Source organism: Acanthisitta chloris, unplaced genomic scaffold (genome assembly GCF_000695815.1).
Source record: "Acanthisitta chloris isolate BGI_N310 unplaced genomic scaffold, ASM69581v1 scaffold16723, whole genome shotgun sequence".
Taxonomy (NCBI): Eukaryota; Metazoa; Chordata; class Aves; order Passeriformes; family Acanthisittidae; genus Acanthisitta; species Acanthisitta chloris.
This window is the reverse complement of record NW_008664445.1, coordinates 36,273-53,387: the sequence shown is the minus strand read 5'-3', so window position 1 is coordinate 53,387 and position 17,115 is coordinate 36,273. Positions and strand designations below refer to the sequence as shown.

At 43.7% G+C, this 17,115-nt stretch overlaps 1 protein-coding gene across 1 annotated transcript in view; it reads right to left on the bottom strand.

Moving 5' to 3' along the window:
- Positions 1-5,287: 5,287 nt before the first annotated feature.
- LOC103799067 (cytoplasmic FMR1-interacting protein 2-like) overlaps positions 5,288-17,115 on the bottom strand; it is a 42,056-nt gene continuing 30,228 nt past the window's right edge. The window contains 8 exon segments of the mRNA XM_009071361.1: positions 5,288-5,455; positions 5,999-6,146; positions 6,624-6,862; positions 10,773-10,867; positions 11,379-11,451; positions 14,533-14,663; positions 15,321-15,411; positions 16,247-16,390. Coding sequence (XP_009069609.1) covers positions 5,288-5,455; positions 5,999-6,146; positions 6,624-6,862; positions 10,773-10,867; positions 11,379-11,451; positions 14,533-14,663; positions 15,321-15,411; positions 16,247-16,390 — 1,089 coding nt within the window.

Below are 17,115 nucleotides of genomic sequence, written 5' to 3'. Positions count from 1 at the left end.
TGGCTTGCAGAGGGGGTCACAGAAAGGGTAGTTTTGTGAAGCTTTTGAAAGACTAAAACAATCGTTAATGAACTGTTCTTTGTATTGGTGAAGTGACTTTAGTCTAAAGATGTAAATGTATTTTGGAAAATTAGGAAGAAAGATGTGGGCCATCCCTTAGGGTTGGTTGTTCAAAATTCAGTCTTGGACCCTGACACCCAAAACAAGAATTGCTTCTGGCTGCAGGTGAGACCATGTGAGCTCTTAGCACTTCTTAGGGCTGGTGTGAGAACTGGGTGTCCATGAGACAGCAGCTAAAATCAGGTGGAAATAGGAGAAATCTTGATGGAAGAAAGAATGAAACCCAAACAACCTGCCCAGTATCAGTGGCTGAGGCAGGAAGAAAATCCTGGTCTCCTCTCTGCCATTCTCTGTTGCAGAACCATGTTGAAATCAGTAAACATTAGGCAACTTTCACCCATTGGGCAAACCTGCATGGCAGGATGTCACCCATAAAGCTGCAGCACCTTCTGACTAAAGCACATCAGAAAGATCAACAGAGCTGCCTGCTTGTGGTATAAGGTTCACTTCCAATTTTATGTGAAGAATCAGTGTGTTTCTAATCCTCTTAAGCCAGGAAGCTATTCCCATGAGGAAACCTTGGGAAGAAGTTGTGAAAGGGAACATCAGCTACAGTGTTTTGTCTAGAGCTGCTGAGAACAGGTGTTCCCACTCTCATATATCCCAGTCAGTTGTTTCACTCTAATTCCTCAGCTCCTAGGTCTTTTCCCCTCAGTTCCTACTGCTCCTTCTGTAGTCAACAACCAGAGCTGCTCCTTGGAAGCTTTTAAGACAAACCTAAGAATGGTTTCAAATGGAAATTTGGGAAAATAATAGCAAGGAGAGTCTTCTAGAATGAAAAAGGCCCCCATGGAGTTGACAAGGCTGTGGTAATGAGAGGAAATTAACTCCTCAGTTGAGCTTTGTTTTGGGTACAGCATGTCAAATTCTATTAACAATAACGATATAATCTTCCCTCCCATGGCCTTATTATTCTAAAACAAGTTTTCAAATGAAAAATTTGTCGTGTAAGGAAGCTTTTCTCAAAAATCCTTAACCTTTTGATAGGAAAATATGTCTGGTTTAGTGTTGGCCACAAAAGCCTAAGTTTTTTCCCTTTGGTTTTGACAAAAAGCTCGATATTTTTATCAACGTATTCTTTGTGTCATGTGCAATTGAAGCCTCTCCCCAAATAAGAGTTACCACAATGATGATGACACTACAAGGTAAAGTCTGCCCATTTCATGAATGAGCCCAATTTTTATTTCTCTTCATCACAAAAGTCATCCCACATTTGTTGTACACACTGTTGGTTGCTGTGTTACGGGACATATCACCAGGTACCAGATGCTTTACTCTTGCAGAAGCACTTCTAATGGAGATGGAAGCTTCTGTTGGCTGAATTTTAGAACAACAGCAAAAAAAATAATAATACAAACCCAAAATATCATCTTCAGCTGCATAGCAAATATGGATCAAAAATTTAACACTGTATCAGATCACAAGCTCACCATAAATAAAATTCATTGTACAAAATAACTCAAGCAGCTTTTCATACAAATATGGTACATTTGACAACAGTTTTTGAGAATATTTTCTTGGCTTTTTTTTTTTTATTATTTTTTTACACCTTCAATTCTTTTTCCTTTTGTTCCCAAACACACATGAACCTACTGGACTGGAGTAATGCAAGAGAAAAAAGGACTAACGTTGTTCAATGCTACTAAGTGCTGTCAGAGTTTAAAAGGAAAACCATTGAGAAGTGCTCAGCTTGAACTAGTTTGCTTCCCCTTTCTATTGTAGCACTGAAAGTTAAGTGTAGCATCATCCCAGAAAAGCATGTGCACTGCCAATAGTCGCATTTTAAAATGGCAAAACCAGGGGGAACATTAAAATCACCTAGTCTGACTTCATTCATGACCCAGGCCATCCTTTCTGCCCCCTGTAATTCCTGCATTGAGCCCACAACTTATCTTTGAAGTAGACATTCCAAGTGGTGGCTGGTGAATCCTGGGGGAGTTTGCAGACTACTTCAGCATAAGCAGGAAAATATAAGTAAAAAACAAGTCCATAGTCAGTGGACTTGGAAGTATTCAAACAAGGGTCAAAATTTCCCTAGGAAAAGAAGATTAGGGGGCTGCAGATTATAAAAGGCTGAAAACTATAGGATTAGAGCATAGCTGCAAGGAAGACACTCAAATTTGGCAGAATGTCTGCAAGTGTGGGGAATATGCCTGAACCTGTGAGAACGTGCTACTATTTAGCCTTACTGTCACAAATTTGCTCCCTCTTTCCATTAACAATTATGACATTAAAAAAAAAGATAGGAGAAAAAAAAAATCTATTTTCATGGAGTTGCTTAAAGCCCTAAGCCTGGACCTCTTCCTCATGCACAGTCAAGGAGGGTGAGAGAACTGAAGCTAAAGACTATCCAAATCCTTTAGATAATCAAAGGAGAGTAACATCAAATCTCAGAAATGAAGACTGTAAGATCATTCCTAGCTGATATCTCACACTACTTGAGCAACAAGGCAAAACATCTGCATACACTCTACAGCCAAAACACTTTACATTTTGTTCATGCACTTTGACATTTTGCTCAAAACATTTAATCCCTTGGAATCTGAAGGGATTTGACCTTTTTTTGCCAGCAAATCTAAGGGCAACAAATAGATTTCATCTACCTGTTCTTTCAAGTACGTGCAACTGTATTTTGCAGGGTTTCAGGGGATTATTATGGCAAAACTACAGCAAGAGAATGCAAAGGGATACACATGTTTAGGTAAACTATCTCATGACTCAATCCAGACCTAATCAGATGAAAACAGGTATTTAAATTCACCTTACTATATCCCATTTTGTCTAGGTAGCTGAGACTGGGCCATTTGGTACAGTTCATCCTTTTGTAGCACCTTCTTGCTCATGCTGGTTTCTGAAAAGACTCCAACATTCCACAGCATGTCAGATGCTGTAGGACATTTAATTTGTGCTGTGCCTAGAGGTGGCTCTGAGAGCCAGACAGGAACTTGTGCCACCTTTTCAGCAACACTTTCATACCAAAATAACAAGCACTTACTATTTAGGTCAGGAAAAATAGGATCTTGGTGGGATCTATTTTCCTTGTATTTTGTTTTCCACAAAAAATAAAGTGCTTGATTCTCCTCTTCCTTTTAAAAATATATATCTTTAGATAGCCTCACTCCAGTAGTGTAGAAGTGCTGGAACATGGTGGAAAACCAGAACTGACATCCTGAATGGAAAAGTAAATAGAGAGCAAGAGCTCTGCAGTGTCATCAAGTCCTAGATGCTCTTCTGCTGCTCTTCCTCATGGCATGGAGGAAACAACTCACCTTTGGGCTGGGTCCTTCCCTGCCACTCCAAGATTTCAGCCAGACTTCCTGAGATTTCATTTTACTTTCAGATTACTGTGCTGCACAATTTCCTCCCTGCAGCTGAAATGTCCGTCTCAGTAATGAAAGGAAACTCGAGGTGTGAAAATGTCCAGCACTTGTCATCTGTGGGGTATTGATTGATTATCAAGGGAGTAGGTGATGAGTGTCTGGGAGAAAATTCATCCCACTCAGCAAGATCTCCACTTGCCAGAAGTTGTTTGTTTGCTCTTGTTTCCTACGACAAAATACTCCAGCTGGGACATTTCTGCTAATTAATTGTGTGTTCTCTCTGAGAGAATAAATGGCCAGGCTCTGCCTTTTTAACATCTGTAACAGCATGCAGTTTACAAGGCATGATGAAATGCATGAAAGGAATATATATTATCACATCAGTATACTGTGACAGCAATTATCTGCTGTGACCAGGCTAAAGCTGAGGAAATATTGCCAGAGGTGAAGCTGGCATCACTTTCCCTTGGAGCATGTGGTTTGATCTCCTTTAACTTCAAGCACAAGCTTTTGTATCACTCCAATGACACTACTGAGGGGAAGCAGGGAAGACCATGAGTTATAAAATCCTCCTTGAATTTCCTACTGAATTTGTTCTGTTTCCAGGGATCTTAGATTAGCTGAGTGGGAAAAGGAAACACCCCAATGTTTCCTCTGAATGCCTTTAAACCTGGAAAATTCTGGGTGTTTCTTAATGCTTATCCTATATTTTACCTCTTCTAAACAATCACATCATTTCTGAGTGACGGGAAATTTCCTAAGCACTGCTGATAGTCACCATTCTCTGAAGAAAGATACTTGGTTGCTGTGCCACTAGGAATTTGTCTAAACCAAGGGAAAATAGCATCCCAGAACATAAACAAATTACACACCCCAGTTCTCACGCTTGGCTGAATCAAAGACCATGTATGTTCAAGGTAACTACACCTGCATCCTTGTTAGGACCAGTGATTATTTGCACCCAGATTACTCTGTTCAAGAGCACATTCACACAAATGTAGCTTCTTCTGTAGTCCATAGGAAATCTGGTTTAGTCCATGGAAGATGTGTCTTCGGGGGAGAACTTCTGCATTAAAATAAGTGGATGTCCCATATCAGGGAAAAAGCCAGGCCATTCTCTCTTTCCTCAGCTCTCTGAAGCGCTGAGGAGTTATTTGGAGACTACATCATTGCTATTCTGAAGCCCACACACCAAAGCTCCCTCTAACAAATGCTGGAAAGGCCAATAATGTAGCAATGAGCATGAAGCTCACCTCAGCCTGGGGCACACAGCCATCCACAACCAGCCTGGCAGGGCTCCTCTGCGCCCATCACTTGATCCTCAGGGTGCTGCCATAGGTCACATCCTGCCTTCAGCCCTTCTTCCCCTCAAAGAGTGAATCAGGGACTTGTCTTCAGACCTTCCTGCTCCATGGCTGGTGGTACATGTCATCAGGGGTGTTGATTTGCCCCATTGCTTCTGTGGTGGGAGTGGGTTCCGGGCGCTGCGGAATCATGGAACTCTTCCACCAGGACCCCCATGTCTGGGGCTGCAGCATGGCTTCAGAGAGATGTGTTTGATTGGGTGAATCACAGGGAAAAACTGGACCACTTCATGGAAGAAAAGCACATTTTGCCCGCCCACCCCCACCTACCCCCAAGTCCAAAAGCTACAAGTAAAACCGATCACAGGGATGGGACAGAGGAACATGCACTCAAACGGGGCTGAGGGGAAGATGCATCCTCGTGTGTAGAGGCATACCCAGCCTTACTTCATTGCTAGGTCTTTTGCCATCGAGTTTACCCTCCCAGCTGGTTTGGGTTCAGTCCCTTCTCCCTTCCCAACCCACACGGGGTCCGTGTCCATACTAGCAGGTGGTGGCCAGTGACTGATGGATTGGGGGCTGGAAGCAGCGCACGTGCTCCACTGTGGAACTGTCTGTTTCCACCGACTTCATGTACTTGTTCAGGATGGCAAAAATCTCATTGTTGAGGATCTGATACTTCCTGATCCTGTCGGCCATCTTCTTCAAGGGCTGGAGGGATGGTGAGGGAGAAAAACAGTAGATGAAGAGTCTTATGTCATCTGATCAGCTAGAATGCAGCAGTACTCTGCCCTGCTGCTGGAAACCTCTGCTCAAGCAAAGCATCTATAACATGAGTTACTGTTCCACTTAGCACCTCCCAGGGACCGGTGACTCGCTTCATTATAGGGTTTGAAGACTCAAGACAGAACATTAACAAAATCAGTGAGTGGTCCTAAGTTAACTGTTCCAAAGTCTACTCTCCCAGCTGCTTATTGACAAAGCCACTGAGATCACAGGATGGTTGCTGGAGATACCAGCTCCTTAGGTCCAGCTTCCTAACCCCAGGAAGAAGGGAAATACTTAGGAAGAAAAGATTTGATTTTCAAGCCAATTAAAACCCTGGCCTCTCTGCTGAGACTGCAGATGGAAATCTTACAGTGAATGTGTGCAGTTTGAATAAGGTTAACACCGGGCATGGCTGTAATTGAGGAGTTTGGACAAAGCAAGAGAGAGAAGTGTGCTGGTTTGAGTCCTTTGGGACCTCCAACTTACCACGTTTTTTATGATTTCATCCTTCCCATCTTGCCTCTGCACCTTCAGCAGGTGGTAGCAGAAGTCAAAGAGGTCAAAGCGCCGTTGTTGTCCAAGGAGAACAATGATAGAGCAACCTGCCCAGTTCAAACCATCTCCAAAACACTGCCTGGAAGGAGGACAGGGTGATGGGGTGGGGGGAGATGACACAATAAAGTTAGGCAAGAGAAGTCCTACCATGGCACCAGGAACTTACTTTGGTGAATTGCTAGTGAAATCAGATTCAGTCCTGCTCCTAGGAAGTGAGTATACACCTAGAGAAACTGAATTCAGAAGACATGCAGAATTACCCAGGGCAGGCTATTACAGGGTAAGAACAGTGAGGATCTAGTCTCTGAGTTGGGCTGTCAGCCCATCTACCTATCTCCTTCTGCATGTCATCTTGGGCATGATCCTTTACCGTGCACTTTCCCCCAGGTGCTCCAACTGAAAGCTCTCTGTGCATCTCTTTATGCTCATGCACAAGAGTCCTTTCATCAAGGACTCACATTCCCCCTCTACCTCCACAGCTGAGGACATCCCAGGGGCTTGCTGGCCACGCTGGCTTGTGAGAGCATTGAGGGCAGGGCCAGCAGCAGACACTCACTCTGCAGTGAACTCGTTGGTGCCCACGGGGATGCAGTACACGAACTGCATGGCACTCCAGAGCCGGTGGAACTCCACACACTCGTCCACGTGCATGACCCCGTTCGTCGGGGGCGGCCCACGCCAGATGGGATCCTGCAGGTAGCTCCTAATCCGTGTCAAGATCACCTCGAACATGGACAGCCCACAGCACAGCCGCTCCTTGGTCAGCAAGTCACCCTCTCGGGCAATGGCTATTTGCTGAGGAGGAGGACAACCGAAGAAACAGCAGTGACAATGTGCTACAGGTGGATCCTCTCACGGGACTTAATGCTGCCTTGTCTCTCCCCAGCTCTTTCAAAGTTAGCACAGACCCCGTGGAAGGTCCAACCTTACCTCCGATGGCTGTTCCCATGGCACTTCCCACCAGAGAATACTCATCCCTCAAACAGAAGAAGACTTCATATTGTGCTCAATTATATTTCACCAACGTCAGTATCTTTTGGAGTAACTATGTACGTCAGAAAATGAAAGTTGAAGGCAAAGCTCTGATCAGAAATACTGATCCTTAATTCTGCTAGCATGCTGTTCTGTTCTATTAGTGCTACTCAGCGTTGCTGGGTTCATTTCATGATTTCTGCACATTAGGAAAATAAAACAGGAGAGAAAAGGGACATTTTGCTTCCTAGGACATTGCCATCATCTCTTTAAACTGTAGATAGCCTATGGCTTTCTTGATTTCTTTTCTACTTAAGGTTAAAGAACTCAGAGGAAGATGAGAAGCCACTGGAACCTTAATACTGGAAAACCTGTGGTTTGTAAGAAAGTCAAGTAATATTTTTTCCAGATGTGAAAGTTTCACATGTGTGGGGAACTTCTATGCATGCCTGCTCAGATTTAGATATACAAATCTGGAATGGCTCCATTGGATGGAGTTCTTTTGGCTTTTACATTAGAGGAAAATGAAAAGACAATTAACTTCCTTTCAGCCCCATTGCTCCCCAGGAATAAAAAGAAGAGCTATTTTAAATAAGCAAACTGCTGGTTTCCCCCCAGTATGGGAGCATGCACCCTCCTGAGCTCACTGAGTGGGGCTGGGGTGCAAGTGTGGGGGTCACTCACTGCCCTGATAATCTTCTTAGCTGCCCCATTTCTTGCTGTTCCAGCAGCATGACTGACGTCCCTTTGCAGTGCTGCCAAAAATAACATGGGAAATGGAAGCAGTCAGAGTTGTGCCCATGGCTGTAGCAGGGAGGCTCTGGCTCTGCTGTGCTCACTCTGGTAGATGAGTGGCTGCCACAGCATCAGGGCCCCACTGGCAGAGCCTTGTACCCCTCCCACCACTTTGGAAGGGGCATGCAGAGCAAGCATGACATTTACTGAGACTCTGCCTATCCCACAGGATTTCCTGGAGCTTTAAGTAGTCTTTAAGCATTTGCTCCATTTCCAGCTGTCCCTGTAATGCCTATAAAAATGTTCTCCCAATCAGAGTCACAATGGGGACTCAGAGCATCTGGGACAAAGGGCAGGGACATGTCCTGGCCAGACATTAAGAGAATGAATTATGCTCAGTTTACATGGGTCATCTTCATTCCACTCTGAAAAATGCCTGAATGTCCCTGCACATCCCCTTTCCTGTCTATCAGTTTATGCTGGCAATAACCTACATCATCTTTAGTTTGGTGGCTCTTGAAATGAGAAATATTACAATTCCTGCTTGTGTCACAATTTCAAGGATGTTCTGGGAACCTCAGCTCAATTAATGTTTAACTAACAGCAAATACCAAGGAAAAGCTGTATTGCTGTGCAGAGGCCAGATTGGGTGCCCAGACCTGTTAAATACAGGAATGATATCACTGTTTTCATAGCATGCACCTGCATATGCTTGCTTAGCAAGTAAAGATTTATTTTATCCAGCTTTTTTTAATAGCTAAAAGCTGTACACTTTCCCTCTCCTCACCTGCTCTAAGCTCTTATGGATTCACACTAGTCTAAGATGGCAAAATGAGGACACAGTAGAAGTAGAACCATTTCAATACAAACTATTAGCATTACTTTGCCAAGATACAGTGATAAAAGAGGTACTGTTGAGAACAAACTTCTCCAATGATCTTCGTACACTGTTCCTGAAGAAATCTTAATTTAGAAAGGGATGCATCTGGCTTTCAAAGCATGTAGTGCCACTCAGTTATGCACATGCACAGACAGAAATCGGTTCCAAAATTCATCATGATAAGACCAGTCTCTGCTACAGGACTACCACCCTTGGGGAGGTATCTAACACGGTGAAGGCAGCTGGAAAGTTGTTAGCCTTGTGGCCAGAGCTGCCTCTGGGGTCCCACTGATTTGTAAGGAGAGGAGAGGAAGGTTCTCTTGTGGTAAATTGTCACCGTGCTGGCTTAACTATTCCCTGCCTTCAAAAGGAAAGGCTCTCATTACTTCCAGTGAAAAAACCAGGCTGGCCAAAGCACTTTTGAACCTCTCTTAGTAAATACCCTAATGGTCAGCATTAAAAGGGAGAGGATTCCTTTAATGAACCACTTTGACCCTCCTGGTTCTTTATGAATGACCCATCAAACAGCTGCTTCTGGATTCCCAATGCAAAATGATTATTTACAAGAATCACTGACAGTTTTCCTGCCATTGCACAAATCCAGTTTTGATTGTCCTCTTTTACAGCCTGTTAACTGGTGAGCTTGCCACAACCCTACCCAAAACCTGCAAAGACCAAGAGATTCCCACTGACTCTGGCCCAGCCCCTTCCCAGCATGGAATTGTATGAAATGCATAGGGCCACCTTTTGGGAGAGGCATCTAGCAGACAAATTCTGCTCAGATTCTGGACAATTGCTAAAAGGCATTTATGCATTCTGCAGGATAAAGTCCTGTATGGCCTGTGTCCAAAACTGCATTTCCAAAATGCATGTCCAAAGCTGCATAAGGAACAAGCTTAGAAGCTATGAAGGCACCTATAGAAAGTGATTCTTGTGTTCATTTACGTTTGAGCTAAAAAAATTAAAATCTGGTGCTCAACTGTACCTGTGTGATGAACAGTTTACAGCAAAACTACTTTTTAGTGGGACATGAAGTACCTTTTGTTTTCATCACCATTATAACTATGGCAGGGATAAGCAACGAGTGGACTCTAATAGCAGATTTCAATGATGATTTTGCATGGAAAGAAGGAGCGATAGAAAGACCAACACAAAGACACAAAAACACAGAGGTGAATTCTTTTTCTCGAGTGTCTCCTTTAAAAGGAAGTGTCTACAAAGACAAAGCCCTCAGTTATCCAGCCAATTTCTTTGTTTCAGCTGATTTCCAATGAAGCAAAGTTCAGAATGTCATTGATTCATCAGAAAAAAAAAACCCAAGGAAAAAAATCAACAACTTTCTGCCTGCTATATATCTGTCACCTCATACAACTGAGTGCTTATTCCATTCCCTTGCCAGTACAGTACAGAAAAAAGATTTTGATTCATTTGATACTTTGAATGATTTTTATCCCATCAACCCCACTAAGTGGGCACTAGAAGTTTGATTATTTCTATCAATGAAGCTCAAATTTTGCCCATTATATTGATCAGTCTATGGAGATATTTTTAACAGTACTCAGTTTCTGCACAAGAGATCTTTCCCAAGCTGAGACCCACGTCAAGAAGACACTTAAATGGAGCCATAATTTTAAGCATGTGCTGAAGCTCTAAGCATGTGCTAGGAGGGAAACCATTCTCAGATGTATTCCTTGACAGGGATGAGCTTAGAAATGGACCATACTGCAGCCCTAAAATGAGATCCCCAAAAGTGATGGCAATTTATTGTTAAGGACAGCCCTGCAAAGTTTTCCCTCAAGCCGCTCCAGCAATTCTCCATCTTTTTAAAATGGAGAAGAAGAGTTTTCAGAGTTGCTGTTATTCAGAGCTGACTTAGAGCACACTTGCCTTACAGCTCCCTGCCAGACTGGAGGCAGCAACACACCATCTCTGGACCCGCTCACAAAATTCCCTTCAAAGTATCTGCTAGGGCAAGGATTCTGATTTGCTTGGCCAATTGATGTTTTGGGGGGGAAAAAATAAATGAATTAAAAAAAAGAAAAGAAGGATCACTTTCCCAAGGCCATCTGGGGACTGCTATGAGTTTCCAACAGCCATCCCTTTCAATGAAATCCTTACCTGCGGAGTGCCCAGCCTCTCTATTAAGGGAACCAGGTGAAGTGGGGCATACTTGGCTTCGAGACGCTTCATGCGCACCTCCAAGCGTTCTCCTTCTGTCAAGCGAGCAGCAAACAGTGAAATGAGAGGAGGAAGTGGAGACCCGCGATTTCTGCAGAGTTTGCTCAGAGCTGCCCCCCAGCAACCATCCAAGGAGAGTGTGGATCAGGGAGCCAAACCGTCAGCAATGAGGGACCAGTGATGCGGAGAGGGGAGGGATGTGCGGTTGCAGTCTCAGCAGCAGCTTTCTCACACATGTCCAAAAGCATGTCCCTGCTACCCATCGCTCCTGTTGAGATGGACGTTTCATGCTGTCATTCTCCAAAGAGGCTGTGAAATGGCTTTCAAACCTGAAGGGAACCCCCAAACTGACTGAGGTTTCAGGCCATAACTAGGCTACAGGAAATGCACCCTCAGCTTTTGTTTCCACCTGATGTTTGGCTGTATTCACTTATCTATTTGGAGGGGGAAGCAGGGCCAGAACTAATCCTCAGCAGAAATGGGAGAGAAACAGCCTCTGGGCAGAGACCTCTGAGTCTGCTCACTGCTTCCCTCTCAGCTTCTTACCTTTGATGTAGACCCTGGGCAAAATATTTTGGAAGGGAGCAGCATGCAGCAAATCACAAACTTCTTCCTGGGACTGAGGCAGGAAGAAAGAAAGATAAAGTAAGTTAAAAATTCCTACAGGGGATGAGTGAATGGCTCAGGGGCCTGGGCAACACTACAACAGTTCATGTCTATGGCACCTATTCAAATCCAACCCAGCTCAGTACTAACTCCAACAGTTTGAACCTAAATGAACTAAAACTGGAAAAAATTACCTCAACTTAAGACAGGAAGTTTCCCTAACTCAAATAAGTTATTTCCTGCCTGTACAAAGCCAGCACTTTATTCATTTTCTCTCCTACTTACTAACACTGCAAGCAAGAGGGGATAAAGAACAGGGAGGTTTCAGTTTCATCCTACTCTGATGACTTTCTGCTGTCTTTTCTTACAGAGTGCCCAGGTGGAAATTACCTTTTGGCTTAGTTATTTTAGAATGTGTACATGTAAAATACACTGATGCATGGCTCTACTGCAAATAGGTGCATCATACATTGGTCTGAAATGATTTGGCTGTTCGTATGGTGTTCTCAGCCAGGGCTATCAGAATCCCAGTGGTGCAGGCACCAAGGGAGAGTAAAACAGAAGTCCAGAGAGGAATAACATCATGAGATGCCACCTGAGGGGATGCATGCCAATGCACTTGAGAAAAAAATAATCCCAAACACAGATGCACAAGGAGGAGAAACCTAGAAATAGGCAGGTGGAGATTGAGGAGCAATGGCTGACAGTACACTGGATACAAGTCTGTAATGGGAAACAGCAGCAAGGAAACCAAAGCTGTTTAACACAGAGGCATCGCGTCACGACAGGCATCAGTCTGCTCCTACAAAAGCCTCGTCCTAGGACATGCTTTCAGTTCTGAGCTCACTGTAGAGATGTAGACACACTCGAAAGCAGATCATGATAGCGCAGCAAAAGATATCTGGGGGCCAGATGGAATGACTCAGCTGGGTCAGTTTGGGATGCATGGGTGGATATTCCACCTTCCAGCCAAGAGGACAGTGTAGCATGAAGCTGCAGGAGGCTGTGTTGGCGCATGGATGCTGGGATGAGAGCAAGTTTGTGGGAGTGCAGTTTGTGACACAGTGCTGGAGGGACAGGAGCAGTCTGGGGTCCCTCCATGGGCAGAGAGATGCTGATGCTAACGGAGTGGGCCTGTCACCTTGGTTATTTTGTTTGCAAAATACTGTTCATTCCTAGGTGAATGTTCTTCCACTGCTGTTTCCCTCTGAGAAAGAGAGTATTTTCACCATTTGCAGCTAGAATTCACCTGATATCTGTCCCAAAATTAGTCCTGTTATTAATAGATCTCTTCCCCAAGGCCCATTAACCGAGAGTACAAATACTGCTTAGAAGTTTAGTCCCAAGCAAGCCCTCATTTCTCAAACTTACACAAAAAAATGGGGGTAGAATAGAGCAGACTGTGCATCTGCATTAGAGCAGTTTTTGCCAGCAAGTACCACCAGCCTTAGATCACTCAGACAGCTCTGAAGATAACTGCACCATCAAAGCAATTGCTCCTGATGCACAAGAGCTTCATTAGAGGAAAAATCCTGTTCTGTGATGGCTCTATGCATCTGATGAGAACCAGTGCCTGCTGCATGCAAAATGGCTTCATATTCTGAATCTATTTCAGTGTGGAAAAACAGGTGATTGGAGAAGGAGAGACTTTGCTTGGCATGGGAAGAAGGAAGACATGGATTTTGATGGGAAGCCTTCCTAAAGGGACCCCCAAATTCCCACCATCTTTGCTTTATTTTCTGCTATTCTAAAACGCCAGTACTGCTGATGTACAGTTCCTGGGACTGGAGGAACATTTTGCATTGAAATGAAAGATTTTTGCAAGAAAACACCATGTGTCCCTTAAGTGTCCATCTAAAGATGGGCCAGAAAAGGCAAATGCAGTACATCCAGCATAAAAGCCAACACTGAGAACAGCAGAAAGCAGTGACAAAGCCACAGAAGGAACAGAAACTGCCAGTATATAGCTGGCAACTGGTCGTTCCATAGAATTCTACAAAACCAAGCTGCTGAGTGATATAGATCTCTAATTTTCTTAGTCTTATGCAGCCACTGTTCGCTGAATGTCTTTGACACATATCAGGAATTAAAAGGCTCTAGATCTGGAGTTAAAATGCAAAGCCAAGGGCAATAATATCCATTTTGAGGACATGCAGAGACCTTCAGTTTTCCCTCTGCTCTATGATCAGATAAAGCTTGGAATCTTTGAACTTCCTTCTGGTGTTCCTCTGAACAAAACTTTCTGGTTTTGCTTGGAAATCCCATTTGATGCTTGGAGAGTATTTCTGAAATATTTGTGGAAAAAATGGAAACAATCCTGCCAAAACCATTATGACATAAAATATGCATATTGCAAGCAAAATTGTGTTGTTGAACACTCTTCAGTTGGCTCTAGGCCAAATGATGAGATTGTATTAAAAGCTAGAATCTAAGAAGGTTAGTGGCAGAGTGCCACTAACCTTTGCCCCATATCAGAAAGGGCAGCACATGAGCTGAGAGGCTGAGAGACTTGTGCACGTGCAAAACACCTGTGCAGAGAGCAATACCAACTTGTCACTCCAGCTAAATCTTCAGTGAAGATGTCATAGGAAATATATCATCAGCTGTTCTCAGATTCCATTCCTGTTGGATTGCTTTATCCATCTCACCATTCGAATCAATCCGGCTGTTTCCATTGCACTGCCACCCCAAAGGAGCAAAGGGCTCAAACCTACTTCTCACTGTACAAATATGTATATAAAAAAAGTATTGATGCCTGCCCCAGAGAGCTTACAATCTAGAAATAAGCTCCAGTTGGTTTTATTTCTGAGAAGGGCAAACAAGGGGTAGCTTTGGGTCCAAGAATTAAATCTAGATCTTCCAGTATTCAGATTCTCCTTTAGCAATCTCAGATGCCCAACCAAGCACCAGTGCACACCATCCCCATGGACATGCCCAAGGACTCCAACAACACAGCCCCAGAGAGACCCTGAGAACATGAGAAGCTGGAAAGTTAGCAATTCCCAAACTCTTCTGCTGGAGAACCCATTTCCACTTATACTCTCGAGTTGGCAATCTCAAGTCTGATCTGTTGGTGCAGGGGGATTTGCCTTACCAAAGCCTGCTCGATAAGGAGGCAGAAGAGAATGGCATTGCCCACTTCTCTGAGGCTCTGGAACACGTCTGTCTTCAGCTCTGCATACTCAATAATGTCCTTCAGCTGATGGTGGAAAAACTCCAGGATCCCTTAAAAGACAAGGGGGGACAGTCAGAATGAGAGAAGAATCACCCTCTGATAACTTGGATAAAAAGACAATCCGTGCTTGATAGTTCTTTAATCACAAATTGCAAACTGCAACTGCCAAACTGATACACAGACCAGCATTGGGAAGAACTAACACAGAGTGTCTTATCCTGTTTCCAGTAACTCTTGGGAAATTGGGAGCAACTTATATGAAGTCCTTGGATTTCCTTATCAGAGGAATGAAGAGATTCCAGACTGTAATGGATGACTTGGTGCTGGCTCATGTATACCAGCCAGAGTTTCTGATTGCAGACTGCAAAAAATCTTTGCACCAAGTAGAGCTTTTGAAAAATATCAGCGCACCCAAAAGAACAAAAGATCACAAAACCCTGAAAACAAAACAGAAGCTACCAGAAGACATTCCCTTATCAACCATGTGCATTCAAAGGGAAATTTCCAACAGGAGATTTCTGGAAAAGTTTCATATACATGTTCCAGTCTCAATAGCAAAGCAGCTGAAAATATCTCAGCAAAGCTGTTTGCGTGTGGCACTGACATGTCAGGTGCCCAGCCTGGCTGAACTATTAGTGTGGGCCTGAGTAAATGCTGCATCAACATGTGAGTGAGCTCTTGCTCAAGCATCCATCTGCAGCACCCACCTGGAGAGCCATATTCATGTCTTGGCAAGCGGCATATCTTGGGCATTACTTCGATCAGGGTCTTCACATACTGCAGGATGGTGCCTTGGAGCTGTCAGAGACAAGGGGAGGTTAAACTGGATTGACAGGTCTCCTGGCATTGGTTTTCAAAGAGGCTGGTTGTGGATGGGTCCACATCTGATAGCACAGGATGAAACTTCAGCTGGAGTCCAAGATGAACTTGCTTAATTTGGATTACACTCAAATACAAAATTCAGCCCAAGTGTAGGGAGTCAGAGTGCTTTTACAGCTTCCTCCCAAACAATAAATCACAGCTGCATGGATTTTTGACTTCAAAATACAGCTTGCTGTGTTTGCACTGTTTGCAGCTGAAATCCAAATAACGCTCAATCTCAGATCCAGCTGGACCTGTGCTCCTAACCCAAAAAACATTTCACCAGAGCTGCCAAAGGAGTCATCCCCCAGTGCAGGAAATACTCCTTCCACCTGAGGAATGATCACTGGATACTCAGGGTTTAAAAAAGAATTTACATTCATGCGGAATAAGTTTCTGCAGAACTGATGTTTTGAACTAATACAGATTAGAGCAAAGCACATTTTTGAGTTAAAAGCTCTTCCTGTCACTTGGAGTTACACACCTGCATCCTGTAGATACATTATATGGGATTATGCGCTGAACTCTGTTTAGTCAAACACAAAATTTCTGTGCTGAATGCTGCCTGATCCTGGTGGAAACACTCCATCATCCCACAGGAATCAGTGGGATTCCTCAAGAACAGTGAAAATCAGACCATTGCCACATGTGTTTCAGCATGGAACAAGGAACGTGAAGATGCCCAGATGTGAACACCCTGAACCTAAAGCTCCAGCCTATGTCTCTCAAGCCATTGGAGTTTCTCCATCACCAGGGTCAGGCTCAGAATTACCAGGCTCTTGACGATCTTCAGCAGCTCTTCCATGACCACTGCGATGCCCTGATAGCCAAGGAGCCTGCAGATCGTCTTGAAATGAGGTGGCCCCACAAAATTGCGGTAGGAGCTGTAGATGTGACTGTAGGCAATGTTGAGAGGCTGAGAAGTTAGAAGCACAATGACAAAAGTTAGACAGGAGCATCAACCAGACCTGTAAGTAATTCTCTTAGCACAGTATTATGTTCCATCACTTCAAATAATTTATAAGGAAGAGAACAAATAATAATACCCAGGACAATTCTCATTTCTTCTACTTCTTGTGGCAAAGAGATTGCTTTTCTTTTATGTAGTCAGATACATTCTAATCTCAACACAATGTCATGGCACAAGGTTTATTATCCTGCTATGTAGCAACACCACTTTCATTTCCAAGGTAATTTACTCTCCCACACTTTGCCAATCAAAAATTTCAGTTCACTGACCCTTTGCCTCTTCAAACCCAAATTCTTCTCTACTAAAATGAAAAGCTTTATATGCATGTAAGTAGATAGATTTTTTCCCCCCATGGGCACTTGCTTTAAATGAGGCTTATTAAGAAAAACAGGAACTACAGCAACTGAGTTTAAGTGCAGCTGGAAGAGACACAGGAAAGATCTTTTTTGCATCCTGCAAAGCTCTACATCAGCCTCTGTATTTAGCAGACATCCATCCTCACGGGACTGTGAAAAGGGCAAGAATTCGACCCTGGCCTAGGGAGAACAGTACTCAGGGCATTGCCCCCCAAAAATATTTAGCAGCAGAGAACAGAAACTGATTTCCAGGAATGTATTCTACCAGTGTCATCTTGGAAATGTGGAAATTGCTGCAATGTTTTATCACTGGAA